At 32.9% G+C, this 14,826-nt stretch overlaps 2 protein-coding genes across 5 annotated transcripts; one reads left to right on the top strand and one right to left on the bottom strand.

Annotated features, from left to right (window-relative positions):
- Positions 1–152: 152 nt before the first annotated feature.
- LOC107016197 (methyltransferase-like protein 2) lies at positions 153–5,732 on the bottom strand. Of its 2 annotated transcripts, XM_015216691.2 has the most exons (10): positions 5,314–5,732; positions 4,605–4,833; positions 4,140–4,279; positions 3,855–3,888; positions 3,582–3,657; positions 3,038–3,215; positions 2,787–2,876; positions 2,613–2,712; positions 2,042–2,409; positions 153–767 (listed from the first exon to the last, which is right to left on the bottom strand). In XM_015216691.2, the coding sequence occupies exons 1-9, from the start codon at positions 5,572–5,574 to the stop codon at positions 2,258–2,260; spliced, it is 1,260 nt and encodes a 419-aa protein (XP_015072177.1). In that variant the 5' UTR covers positions 5,575–5,732; the 3' UTR covers positions 153–767; positions 2,042–2,257. The 2 variants fall into 2 exon arrangements, with proteins under 2 accessions (XP_015072177.1, XP_015072178.1); XM_015216692.2 differs by lacking the exon at positions 153–767 and having other exon boundaries at positions 2,269–2,450.
- Positions 5,733–10,253: 4,521 nt separating this feature from the next.
- On the top strand, positions 10,254–14,820 carry LOC107015875. 3 transcript variants are annotated; one of them, XM_027916768.1, is made up of 6 exons: positions 10,254–10,390; positions 11,643–11,930; positions 13,139–13,365; positions 13,443–13,589; positions 13,919–14,291; positions 14,502–14,820. In XM_027916768.1, exons 2-6 carry the CDS (start codon positions 11,768–11,770, stop codon positions 14,759–14,761), a joined length of 1,170 nt encoding a protein of 389 aa, XP_027772569.1. In that variant the 5' UTR covers positions 10,254–10,390; positions 11,643–11,767; the 3' UTR covers positions 14,762–14,820. The 3 variants fall into 3 exon arrangements, with proteins under 3 accessions (XP_027772569.1, XP_015071783.1, XP_015071782.1); XM_015216297.2 differs by having other exon boundaries at positions 10,260–10,390; positions 11,712–11,930; XM_015216296.2 differs by lacking the exon at positions 10,254–10,390 and adding an exon at positions 10,871–11,195 and having other exon boundaries at positions 11,712–11,930.
- The last annotated feature ends 6 nt before the right edge of the window (positions 14,821–14,826 follow it).

Raw genomic sequence — 14,826 nt, 5'->3', positions numbered from 1 at the left:
TTTTAATTTGACGAACTTTTAAAGAAACTACTGATAATTTTCAAGTATATTTTCACGAACTTACTTTTAATCAAAGAACAGTAAATAATGCGTTTATCTCTCCGAGTGTATCTTATCTGAAATCTAAACGACATAACGGATATGACACAAACTTTTTCCCATCAAATGAATAGATTTTTTTTGGTCCCAAAGTATGATGCATCCTCACAAGAAGCTGCTAAAGTCAGACACACACATAACTACAAACTTAGGAATGACAATTGGCAATTGGTCTGGGCTGGCCTATGGGCGGATTTAGCCCAAAACTCAATAACTTTTACACAAATCTGATACTTAAATCGAAAAATCCATTTGTTGGTTCAGTGTCACCAAAAAATGAACCTTCTAAGTTTGTGATCTGTTGGTCAAGGGTCCAACCAATGCTAAACAGGACCAGGACAAAGCAGGTCAACATAGTGGCATCAAGACATGCCCCGCCTCGCCCCATTTGCATCCCTAAGCAAACTTGTGTGTGGAAAACACCTCAGAAATCTTCATTCTTATATTACTATATACATCAAAATATATAGCATCATTTCAAAGAATTTGAGATGCTTGTCCAAAATACAGTGGTGAATGTTCTTGCCTGTCTTTGAAATAGTGAGATAAAGCATAAATGATTCGACATCGCAGTAAGTAATACCAGAGTCCTGACCTTTCCAGTAGTTGTTTCAAAGTCATTAACAATCACATCCACAATGAGATTTAATTTTTGTCCCAAGTTCCTCCTGAAACAGAGATAAAATATGGGTCAAAGGAAAATCAGATAGGCGCACAATACATTAATCAATCAACAGAATGTAATGCATAATTGAGCACAATTTCTGCAGAAACAATCGAGGGTTCAATCAAGTTGCAGAGATGGATAACGCTAAGTTACAGAGTGTTCCACTCCATGACACATGATGCCCAACCCCAAGATACGATACAGAAATGTCAAGGCTAATGGTGGTGAAGGTTCTATCATGCTTTACCAAAAAATTAGTTTCCATACACTACCAACCAAAATGCATGCCTTATTCAATAATGAGATATACAGAAACTATGACAATTGCATTCCAAATGGGTATTGAGTTACTTGCACAAGATTGGGTTACAATCATCGTGACGCCCAACAATGCATCTTGAGTTTTAAAGCACAACTAATCTGAAAAGATTTTAAAAGAGAGAAGATACACATATCCTAAGCACAAGTGTGCACTTAAACAACCTTCCAAAATCAAGAACTGCAATTTGTGAACCTTTTTTTTAAAAAAGTGTGGTGTTCAGGTAACTCTGTCCAAGGCTAGGACTGATGGGGAGAAATCACCTTGTGTCTTTGAATCTGTTAGGATTTGAACATGAGACCTCATGGTTCTCAAACCTACTTCCTTGACCACTAGGTCAGAGCCTTTGTTGCGCTGCAACTTGTGAACTAGAGCATGAAGAACTTCGAACAACTTCAGTTTTTCAAAGATTTCTTTTTTTTTAGGGTTTTAAAAAAAAATAGATTTAGATTTCAACTTTTAAAAAATTAGAGGAACTTAGCAACTCTGGTTACTATTACAGAGGTTCAGCCATGAACCAGTTTTTGCTCTCAATCTCCAAAACTTCTTTTTACAGTAGAAATTGAAATGAAAACAGAGATTTCTAGGCTACCAAGAAGCATTTGAGGAACTCAAGAAGTTGATGACTTGAAAATATGTACTCCATATTTTGTAGTGTTTCATCATAGGAGTTGCAACCAGACCACTGCAATTTTGGGGTATCAAACAATTATAATTGGGACAAAAGATTGTTTCTAGAGAAGAAAGTTCAAATGAAATTATACCAGACAAAAGTCATTTGTACTTCTTTTAGCATACCTAAACAGTCATACTAAAGACAAAGCGACATTCAGGAAGTGGATACCACACCCCAACCCGGAAAGCAAAGAAGGAAAAAATATAAAAAACCATCACATTCAAAAGTAAAGAGAAAAACATTTATAGGCTAAATTTAAATAATAAGCCAGTCCACGCACCAGAATGTCAGCTGATATTGCAAGCCACCAGGTACTTCCTTGAAGTCTATACTCTTTTAATCTTTTGGCAAATTGATAGAAGTACAACAATCACATCTCTTAATCTTTTGCTGATATTTAAACAGGAGGGAGAAAACCACATATGACGGGAAATCGTCGGGATGCCTATCGTTTGGACTGAAACTTCCCAGTAAGAGGCGCTTCTATCAGGATACATCAATTTTCTGTTGTCTTACTAACAAAATATCTCGAATCCTGAAAATGAAGAGGTTCATTCCCCCAAGAAGTCCAGCCAGCGATCATTTCTCTAGCGAATAGTTCAATGCAACGAGCAGGCATAGACCCCGGCACATAATCTAGCAGCAGCTCTAATCCATGTGGATAAGAAAAAAATTACAAGACAACAATTCTTTCGGTAAATAGTAGAAAATATCAATAATATGTCATCCCTCGCCCCGCCCTCTTTCCCAACCCAGAAAAGTAAAGACCAACTGAAAAGGGGGAAAAGGGGGGGGGGGGGGAATCAAATTAGGACCAGAAGGGGTTGCAGCTTTGATATATTACAGGTTACCTCCAATGGGGGGTTTCCTTGAATAATCACCAGGAACACTAATGAACACTCGATTATCCGGTATAGGATTCGATCTTGTTAAATTCCCAGAATGTGTATCCTGCAAAGACATGACAAAGTGAAGAAAAGAACAATCTTTAACAAAGGCAACTTCAAGGCATGGGACAAGCTAACCTTTCCATCACAGTAACCTAGGAGAAGACATTCATATGGTCGGTGATGAAAGAGATCCAATTCACCAGTCAACATTCCATTGGCCTTGACCTGTAACAAAAATCAACATAGATACCTAAGTGCATACTTTTAAGTCAATATACACTATTCATCAGTGTTATTGAAATTCCTCATCCCTCTCCCTACCCCTCTCCTCTCTCAGATAGAAGGTAGCTTAAAGATAACCTCAGAGCTGAGGACAAACATGATACCTTCAACCAATAAAAGCTAGCAGCATATGTTACTCCCCATTTGGGAAATAAATCATTTTCCACAAAATCTCGCAACTTCTCCCTGTTGGTAACCCACAATGCAACAAGTGCTCCAGCCGTATGACAAAGTTGCTTGACAGGGAGAGATAAGAAGTATCGGCTAGGCAAAGTTGGATACCTGCAACAACATGTAGTTGCATATTGATAGAAGTATAGAAATCTACAACACAGACCTTCACACCTAATAGTTTGAGCTTCTAATATGGTAGTCAGACAACTATTGACCCAATCTAATCAATCAGAGGAAATTACTTACAATATATTTGTTCAACTACCCTCCTATGTCCATGTACTGCCTACCCCACCCACAAAATTCAAAGAGAAATGTTTCCCTGTAGGGTGTACAGGCAATGAATTGCTCCTTGACTATCATCAGGAAAAAAAAACTTTGTAGAAAGTGGAACCCTATAAAATAAATGCTAGGCAAGGCTAGCTAATAATCTAGAAGCAAGAGAGACAAATCAGAGATAGGATTAACACGGACCTAACTTTCTGACGAGCACTACCATTTTCCCAAGGGGGGTCTATAACTATGAGATTGAAGCCACAATCAGAACCAGCTGAAAAAGAAAACACCAAATCAGAGTTTAAGTAGATGGATCCCATATTCTTACTTATGCACGAACCATGAAACTAATATTTTTGGCAGGAAATGAGGATTTCAGCCTTTAAACTGGATATTTCCCAATATACTGAAGATCCAGTGGAATTTAATAATCCCCGCTCAAACACAAAGAAAAGGATCATAGCTCCTTACCTGGGATTAAGCTGTCAATCTGCTGCATATCAGACTTCAAGACACAAGACCAATAAAATGCAAAAGTCAGATTTGAAATCCCATGCAGATAAAATCAAAACCAGAAAAAGAAAAGGACAAATAGCCATTAGTAAATCCATATGATTCTGGTCTCTGGATTTCAAGTTCCATGAGAGAAAAGAAAAGAGCCTTCCACAGAAAGGAAAATATCAATTTTCATTTGCATGAACCAACAACATAAAGTAAATAATGAAACAACTAAGAAGCATCTGCCTCGTATCATACCATATAAAAACAACTCCTTTTGGGAATAATATACTTGTGATTAAAAAGCTCAGCCTCTATATCATAGCTTCCCTCATTGGCAACAAGATTATTAAATACAGGGGTCTCTCTTTGTTCAATACTCTGAGCAAGCGGAGAACCTGAAAACCACACAGAAGACATTTTAGAAAACATAACCAGCCCAGGACTATGAGAAATAAGCTAACAATTTACTGAAACTTTATTGAAATGGATAAAAAGTAAGCCTTGTCACTACAGTAAGTTGTTCCTTTGATGACCAGTAGGTCACAAACTTAAAGTGCAGCAACAGTCTCTTTTGCAGACATGCAAGGAGAAAACTGTGTACAGTATTACCGCTCTCACTATCACCACAGTGGTCAGAGAGCATTTTGGGCATGAGGTAAACGCCTAAGTTCTTTTTTTTTACTGAAATGAACTGTAAGTTTCTTGTAAAGTAGACCAAACCTCCATTTTGCAAAGTCTTATCATCTTGCTGATAATTGAGAACAATCTCATACAATGGAGCTTGCCAAACACCTCCAAGCTCCATAAAGGAAAGTTCACTAGTTTCCTTCGACAACTCCTTACATTCCCCCACGGCACATCCATCATTCCTCAAATTTCTCAAAACTTTCAAAAGATCAGTAGCTTCGAGCAGAGCTTCATGCGCTTTCAACAAGAATGGCTTCACCTCCTTCAATACAATTAAATGTCACACTTAATGCACAGAAAATTAGCTGCTCTAAATTAAATATAGCAGGTAAACTCTTCTGAAAATGAAACTATTATTCCTTCACCATGGAGTAATGTGAAGTGTGTTATCGGTAGTTTTCCTCTGCACCAGAAACTATCATATGTCAAATTTAAGAGTTTATTTGTCAAAAACACACTTGAATCATCACATTTTTGCGAGCTATCAGTTATTCACTTTTTCTACCTAAGTAACATCAACTATTTATCAAAAACACGCGTTAGCTAGCAATTGTTACCGTTTCCTACCTGCACTATCACCATCCTTCATGCAGGAAAAGGAACAGCTTATATTCCAGGTTATTTCGATAAACATTAGGTGATATTTTAGATAGAAAAGTCATACGCATGATAGTTCATATATGAAACTTGAAAAAACATATACATTTGTGTTTTTTACTCTTCACTCTAAATTTAATGTTACCTGGTGACGACGATCGGCTATTTGTTCGCGCTCGTTTAGAGATTGAATCTTCTTCTTCCTCTTACGTTTTCCTTTTCTAAAATCTTCGGAAGCTTTTGGAGATTGTGCTGAGTTCAAGGAATCGAAGAAGCGAGAGTAATACGTAGAAGGCGAAACCCTAAACCGGGTATAAGAACGGTTGAGTATTCGAACCGGGTCGATGAAGAAGGCATTTGAGTTCAGCTGAGAAACTCCTGATTCCATCAACTGATTCTCTTCCATCTTCAGAATTGGGGAATTGTTCTGCTCTCCGGTTCATCGGGCAAATATCGGCGGGAAGGGGGAAGCGGGAAAAGTTTGTTTATTTGCATTTTGGTACTCGTTTTTGCTTAGATGTACGTTAAAGTCCCTGAAAATGTTTTCTTTTCATCTCCCACCCCTACTTTTTTATTTGTTTATTTTCTTCCATTAATTAATACTAATAGAAGATCAATGCAAAATTGAAAATTAGATATGAATATGAAATTACATCATACTTTAGTTTTTAGTATAGAGATTTTTTGTCTTTTAATATAAGAGAATAGAAATTAGTATCACAAATTTATCAATTTTTTTTGATAAATTACAAAAGAAGAAAGACTATATTTGGCGTTTTTTTAATTAATTAAAAATATATTACTCAATTTGAAATAACATAGGTTCGAAATGTATCTCTCTCACTTGCTTGTTGTGATTTTGAGAAAAGAAAAAAAAAGTATTTGTTAACTTAAAAAGGTACTCGAGTGAAGAACTTTTTGTTATGATCTCATAAAATGAAGTGAAATTACATCAATAAAATAAGAAACTCTCAGTTACAAGTTAGTTCAGTTAATTAAATAGATCAGATAATTATATTAATCGTTTATCAAACTCATAATCGCTGATCAATCTACTAATCCATATATCGAATATTGTTTAAAGTTATTTTCAATCTCTTTCTTAGTCATTTATCAATTCAACATTGGTGATAAGCTTCCTTTTCAATTGGTCAATTTCTTAATTCGAAGAAAATTAAGAAAAAGGAAAACGATGGTCATTTCCATCATCTAAATATTCTCTACACTCTCTTTTACTATTAGTTATTCGATGTATTTTATGTCATATTTTTTAATCTGTTCTAATAAAAATATCAGTTTATTATAATTAAAATTAATTTTAATTTTAATTTTTTATTCTTAATATAACAATTTAAGTCAATCAATATCATATAAACTAAGAGTGTTTTTTTTTTTTTGAATTTATAAAAAATAGATAAACTATTTCTTTTTGGGCCATTATTATTATTATTTCGTTATTCCATTGGTCAAACAACACTATACAAAAGAATAAGACATGTAACCGAATTGAGAAACTTTTTTTTACTTTATTTCTTTTGCCTTTTGAAGTAATTATTAATACCAAAGAATAATCATATTTTTGCTTGACGATTAGGAGTTACATCAAAGTACAGAAAATAATAATGGACCAAACATCAAGTATTAAAAAAAAACATATTCTATGGGGATATAAGATAATAGTTATAGTTCTTACTTTTCTGTCAGATTATTTGGTTCATAAGATAAAATTGGATATTTCATAATTAAATTTAAAATTGAATTTATAAAATTTACTTGATTAACATAACAAGGAGGAATATCAAATCTAACAATAACTATATCAAAATTAATTATTTTAACATAAAACAATATAAATGACAAGAACATTTACGAGATTCTTCAAACATTTTTTCTACCAAGTAAAGTAGAAAATATATTTTATAAATAAACAATTCTTTTAGAATTTATATAAGGCATGTCCTTTAAACAACAAATCAAATCGTCGATTAAAATTAATTAATTTTAGCATATCCAAATCTAAGAACTTGAAAACCCCTTAGTGGTTTTCTTCTTTTGCGCGTATATGACTCATTGACAAATGACACATAAGACCACATGGTCAATTCATGAAAAAAACAACTATCCTAAATTTTCAAAATTGAATCTTTTTTTATATATTAGTATTAATTAATAATTGGAAGAAAAAATAGACACTCTATAATTAAATCTAAGAATGAATTCATAATACTTTTATTTGATTTATATTGTAAAAGCATAAGTAGTTTTGGAATGAATATTTAGTTTCACTTTATTTCTCTTTATTACTATAATCATGGTATAACTTAAATGACAACGTCAAAATTATATAACACTTATCAATTCATAGAATGTTAGTATCGAGATTAATTATTTTCACATTAAATAATGAGAATTATATTTTAAAAATCTCTAAGATCATTCAAACTCTTTTCTTTTGTACTAAATAAGATAGAAAAATGTTTTTATGAACCAACAACCTCTTAAATTTTTTTTATCTTTTTTATAATATAAATTAAATCTTGATCATAATTTATCTTCAAATAAAATTGTTGAATGTTTTGTGTTTTTGTGTAAATGACATTATTGACTCATTGACATTGATGGAAAAATTAAGTGATTGAGAAAAGGTGACAAGACCACATGGTCAATTCACATTTTAAAAATTGGATCTTTTATTAATAATTAATCACAAACTTTTTTCTTTATTCAATTGGAGTCAAGAAGCAATGAACTATCCAATAATTTATTTATTGATGACATAGACCAATAGATAGTTATTTTTGGTAAACAAGTGATTGATTTGTTGTGTTGTGTCATTCTATTATGCAAAACTCTTTTTATTATAATCAATGTTTTCAAAAATATTTTTGGGCGTAAATCAAAGATTTATATTCATAAAACGTGAGTTTTTAAATTTGAGGCATAAGTTTCGAGCGTAAAAACGTAGATCTGAGCGTTTTTTATTTTTTTTAAAACTTTTTTTGCTTTAAATCATATATTATATTATTGCTATAATGATATTTCTCAAATAGTAATTATAAAACTTTGCTCTTCATTATTGATTATCAATACTTATCTCAAATAAAAATCATAATACTATAGATTATAGGTTAATTTTATAAAATTTATTTATAAAATCATTAAAAGGTTTACTTTTGCTTATTTTATTAATTTTATTATTAAAAAACTGAATATATACAAGCTACACCCCGTACATCCATAGATTTACGCCCCGTATCTCCTGAAATATATCTCACCTCGAACTGTATGAAACGTCTCAACTCACGCCCCCACCTTTTAAACATAGGTTATTATTAATTTTTTGTTAAAAATGTTAAAGTTTCTTCCTTTTCCCACCCCTAACCCCACCCCCATCCTACCCCACTAAACCCCTTTTCATCAGTTTGAAAATTGATAAGCCTTTTAGCACCGTCAATTACATTTTTTTTGGCAGTATCTAGACAAGTGGATGTTTTGATATAAAATTTGTGAAATTTTTAATATAATGTTTTAAAGTTAACATTATTATGTAAACAAAAATGGAAATTAAAATTATTTATAAATTTTATGAGTAATTTTATATGAAAACAATTTTCTTATTCATGAGAGAGGGAACAAACATCAAATCATAGCTACCAAACAAAAATTAGATAATTTTGACATTAGTTCCCTTTTTATCTTCACCTACTTTCTAACTTTTTTTTTTCTTAAATTTCTTCAAGTGTAGATTCATAATTATATAAATCCACTTCCTTAAAAAGTGGTGGGGAATATATTTTATGTTTTAAAGAAGTATCAAAATATTATTTTAAATTATAGTATATGGAATATTTAGATTGAACAATAATTTTCACTAATTTTTTTTGTTCGAAGCTCATATTCAAACAATGAGTTTACTTTTAACTTAATACTTATTTTTTCCTAACTCTAACCAAATATTATCTACATCCTTAACTATATTATTAAGTCTGAATAACTAACAAGGTCTAGATCACATATAGAACACAACGACATTTTATTTCATTCAATAGTATCAGTTGATTGATCTTATTTTTCATATCTAATATTATGATCCTTATGAAGTTATCATGGTTCACAATAAATTTTCTAAATTAAAATAATTATAAGATGTAAAAAGTCTTATACAATTACTATAACTATGATTTATATGTTAATCTTTAACCGTTCATAACATGAAATTTACGTTATAAATAATAACATGTCCAATATAATATCACGATCGCAAGAAAAAATGGCATCAGCCAAGCATAAGCACATTACGTAATAAAAGTGAATGTTTTAAAGGAATATTTCAAGGCCAATTGCTGACTCAGATTACTGTACCAAATAAGGGTCCACACGCCTAAAAAACTCTTCATGTGATTAGACCAATGACATTGTGCCACAATTAAACCCTTTAGTCCTCGAAATAAAATAATATCAAGTTGGATAAAATACGATAAAATAAAATAAATCTAAATTAATTATGAAAAATTTCATTGTTCAGTGTACCAAAGATCAAGGTAAAAATCAAAATAAATACTTTTTCGTCTTAACTTATGTCATATCTCTTTTTTGCTTTTACCCTTTTTATTTATTTAATGACTTATTTTAAAATAATAAATTTTAATAATTTTTCTTTCGAGCTTAAATTTCGTATCAATTAAACACTTTTAAATATATTGAGTCAGCGCAAGTAGCATTGTCTGATTTCTTATCACTATTGAGGTTGGCTAAATTCAATTCCACGAAAACTTTTAGTTAAATATTTTCTAATGGAGTTCGAATTTTAAATTTAGGATTTTGAGTAAGAACACTTGAGGGTGTACTCAGCCATCAATAATATGATCAAAAACTCGAGTTCTCAGATTTAAAATTCAGAAAAAACAAAAAATACGAAATAATTCTTTTCACATGTCCTAACTTTGATTAACAAAATTATCTAACTGAATATTCTATGAAATTAATTAATATACAAGAAAATTGATCCGAATAGCACGATCATAAATTTACGATGTCAGATGGTGCAAGCTAGGAGTTGTAGTAGTAGAAAGTGTTTAACTGTGAGGAAGGACAATTAACTGACCATGGTCACACTAACAAATCCCACTACAGACCCCTCTATATAAAGCTTTCCAGCAAAAAAAACACAAATTATTTACAACTCAAATAGAAAGTATAGAGAGAGAAAGCCATCAAGAAAGGTTAGAACTTTAGATTTCTTGCTTATTTTTACCAATAATTATGTTCTTGTTACTCAATTATGTAGCTTTCTATTTTTGTTTGTTTTTTTACTTAAAAAGCTTACATATTGATGGATAATGTTTGATTGTTTCTTCATTTATCATTTTTTTTAGTGTTCAATTCTGATTTTGCTTGTCCAATTCTGAATTTTCCATCTTGATGATCATTGTTATGTGGATTTTTTGTTGTTCTTGTTTTCGCGGTGATCATGTCTGAATAATTCTGTTCTTTTTCTAATGATTGTTGTTTTGATGGTTTTCCAATTATGTGTATATGATATTGAAGTTTTTTTTCAAGTCAAGGCTTAGTCAATGGGCCAATGTTGGATGCTGTTTTAGATATCATTTGAAGTTGATGAAACGATCGTATTGTTTCGTTGTAGTTTCTGTTCTGTTATTGTTACTATCTGTTGTTTTTTGGTATTATATATTGTTTCTTGTTCTTTTTTTTTTTGGAATGGTTTGACTGATTTTCATTCTGCTGTTATTGTTATAATCTGTTGTTTCTTGTACTTCCGTTACTTCTTTTTCTGGAATGCGTTGACTGTTTTTCCTTTTGCTGTTTTTGTTATTATGTGTTGTTTCTTGTACTTCCGTTATTCTTTTTTCTGATATGTTTTGGACTGTTTTTCCTTGACCCGAGGGTCTATCGGAAACAACCTCTCTGCCTCTGAAGTAAGGGTAAGGTAAGGCAAGGCACTGAGTATGTTGTTGTTAAAGTTGGTGAAAGTTACCTCTGAAAATAAACAGGCTGATTTCTTAATTGGTGAGATATCTATCCATTTAGATTTATCATCATTAGTTTCTAATTTTGTTCAAACATTTTTCGACGAATCTGATAGTTAATTGAGTGGTCTGATTGAAATGACTTTGAGCTTTTTAGGTTCATTTCCTTTACAAGGCACTTATGAACATGTTAGATGAACAAGAATTGATCAAACTTGCTCAGCTTTGTGTCTGTATTTACAGTAATCTATCTTAGATTATGAAGCAGATTCGATATGTCCGCCTAGATTTATATTTTTTAAATAAAAATTAGAGGGTAGTTAAAAGTTGTATCTCATAAATCTGATGAATGATCTTTTGGATTTTTCTTCTTCTTTATGATTGTCGTTATACAGAAAGTCGTTGCGGAATTTAAGTCTTGGTTATGTGATAGCTGTCATTGTTTGTGCCTTTGTCTCACTTACTCTCTTTCTCTGATTTAACACAGGAGTAGATCGGAACGCTAGCATTGTTTGTGCCTTTGTCTCACTTACTCTCTTTCTCTGATTTAACACAGAAGTAGATCGGAACGCTAGCTTTTCCAGCTTTGATCTATTTCATCATCTGTCTACCATGCGTCCTCTGTCTCCGTCAGCTCCACCTCCAGGCTTGATGAGTTCCTGTGGGACTGATGGTGAAATCTTTTTGGTCCTCCACCAGATTAACCGTGGATCGCCCATCCCTGATGATTTGATTGAGTTTAATCCCTATCAGTATGATCCTTCAAATTTGCCAGGTAAACATCAAGTTTAATTATTGGTTTACTGTCCATTCATCAATCAAATGATGTTTGTAGATTCTGTGTTAAAAAATTGCTGTCCTGTTTGCGGAAGAGTTTGTTTTTATCGCCTCATCTGTGTTCAAATGGCTGTATCCAATAAGGAAATCTGAAACTTGATTTGCTTTTAGAGGAAGAAATATAGGGATCCTAATTAACGCCTAATTTCATTTACTATTCCTTTGATAGAGCATGTTGAGAAAAGGATAAAACGTGTAGGATTGAAATCGATGGTGAAGTACTAGATTGGCGATCTTTAATACTTCTAAGTGTGTTTGATAGATGCGACTTTATGAACCTTTAAAAGACAACATTTTATTTCAAGATGATAAATTAATAGAGCTTGTTGAGAAAAGGATAAAACGTGTTGGATTGAAATCGATGATGAAGTATTAGATCGGCGATCTTTAATACTTCTAAGTGTGTTTGATAGAAAATGTGACTTTATGAACCTTTAACAGACAACCTTCTATTTCGAGATGATAAATTAATAATGTAAAGTTATAGAACTACAACCTTTGGTGGTGCTATTTAGAATAAGTTCTGGGCATTGAAACTGATCTAGCTAAGTAGTTGGTCATAGCAGAAGACACGTCTTGTATCACTATTTCCCTCATGTTTCTTTCTGCAGAACAAATGTATGACACAAAACCACTTCGGACTTTAGATAGGAGTGCGTGGAGTTCGCTATTAGGGTAGAAGGCTAGTAGGCAGCGGAGTGTTGTCTTGATGCTTGAAGATTCAGGCTTGTTTGTGTCTATTTTAGTACTAATCGTATTCTTGTATTTCTTGCCTTTGATATTTATCATCATGTGTTTCGATTATCACATTATTTTGTTATTGTTTTTCTCTTGTAGGCTATGCACTTCTTTCCTTTATTAATTGCTATGCTTGATTCACTTTTTTCTTCTTCTTTTACTTGGATTGGTTGCACTTAAGCCGAGAGTCTTTCGGAAACAACCTCTCTACCTCCACGGGGTAGTGGTAAGGTCTGCGTACACTCTACTCTCTTGTTTTAGATTGTTGAGTACACATGTTTTCTGTCTCTCTTCTTTTACATTGTTGACAAAATGGTTCGTATGTTTTTTGGTGATTGCATTTTATAATCAATTTACTTTGGGGCAACTTTAATTATTTTTCTTACTAATGATTCACGATACGCATAGATGGAGCATGGTTCCTAGTAAGAAAAACTGAGGAAAAATCGACGGAATATGGACTCTGGAGAGTAAAAGATTCAGCCTGTGAAATATTTGCAAATTCTGATATCAGTGGTTGGAGAACCACTTATGAATTTTTTCAAGTCCAAGCCTCTATCGAACAGAAAACTGTCTATATAATGCATGAGTATAAAGTAACACCAAAAGGGCAGCGTGATCTGACCAAGTCACAGGTAAATCTTTACTACCATCTTTCCTATAATCCTATCTTTACGCAGGTGAACTAATGGTTTGGTTGGATATTTTGCAGGAGTCTGCAATTTGTAGATTTTTTGGTTTGTGGAATGATGCAGAGCAAGACGATGTACGTCACCTATTGAGCTATTTTAGCTTTATCCCATCAGTTAACCCAGACACTAGCGGTAACGATGGGCAACGTTCAATTGCTGAACCCCAGGTTGGTGCTACTTCATCTCCTTTCTCTCTAGTACTTCCATCCTGCTAATGTCCAACTAGTTTTAACATTAGTTTTGTCGTTATATGGTTGTGTATGTCGGTGTAGATTGTCTTGTGGGGCATAACAAAGTCTTTGGCCAAGTTCTGAATGAGCTTGAGTTCAACTCTATTTCCTGTTTTTCATCTTTGTGGTTTACAAATGTCTCGGATTTGTTCTGAATATTCAGGATATTGTACCTACATGACTATTGTGCATTAGTTCCATGTGGTATATTAATGTGTTTATATGCTGTCAGCAAAACCATCTAATGACTGCCGAAGTTTTATCAGGTAAACGGACAGATAGAAGGGGCTGGGTCATCACTCGTTGACAAATGGATAGATCAGTCTGAGATAGATTGCATTATGCGAGGGGACTACCTGGAATTGAATGACCTTATTGATGGAGCATCACATGATTCGTCTAGTTCAGAGAATACAAGTCGCCAGAGCTTCGTGTCTGATGAATTTTTCAATTCTCGGGCACTTCTTGCGGAACTAGATGATGAGAAGAAGGAAGATTTGAGTGGAAAAGGTTCACTTCTTGCGGAACTGAATGATGAGAAGAAGGAAGATTTGAGTGGAAAAGGTTCGACCAGCAATCATCATACCATAATGATGTGTCAAATAGCAAATGATGTAGTTGTGCAGCCTGGACCTTTAGGTAAGTAAACGTGTTCGCCCTCAACTTCTATAGTTTTCATAAACACTCAATTGTGATGAACTTGTTCAACAATCTTTTAGCCTATTATCATTAAGAACTAATTCGTTCGAATCATGAACATCAAATTTGAAAGAGATTTGACATCTGGAAGAAACACATGAATGTTTAGGGTAAAACTTATTCTTTGATTCATCTGGCATTGCTTGGCAGGGTTTGTATTTATAGGGAATGATGCTAAAGCCAAAGAAACTCAACAAACTCCTGATAATGACAAATCGAAATCTCAAGATCAGGCTGTTAAGAAAATGAAGGCGGCTAAGAAACTGAAGGATGAAGGTCCATCACATGCTCGTAGAGCCACATCATCCAGCAGCAGCAACAGCAGCAGTGATGAACCTGGACGTGCAGCTCGAAGGGAGGAGAAACGTTCAAAGAAGCTAATGAAGTTCCTGTGTTTTATGCCTTTCTAGTTTCTACATCCTTGTTGTTTCAACTCTTACTAGTATAGTTTTAACCAAAAAAAAAAAAGGAAAAA

The sequence above is a fragment of the Solanum pennellii genome, chromosome 4 (assembly GCF_001406875.1).
Source record: "Solanum pennellii chromosome 4, SPENNV200".
NCBI lineage: Eukaryota > Viridiplantae > Streptophyta > Magnoliopsida > Solanales > Solanaceae > Solanum > Solanum pennellii.
Note: the sequence above shows the minus strand (reverse complement) of the source record. Positions and strands in the feature narration are given on the sequence as shown.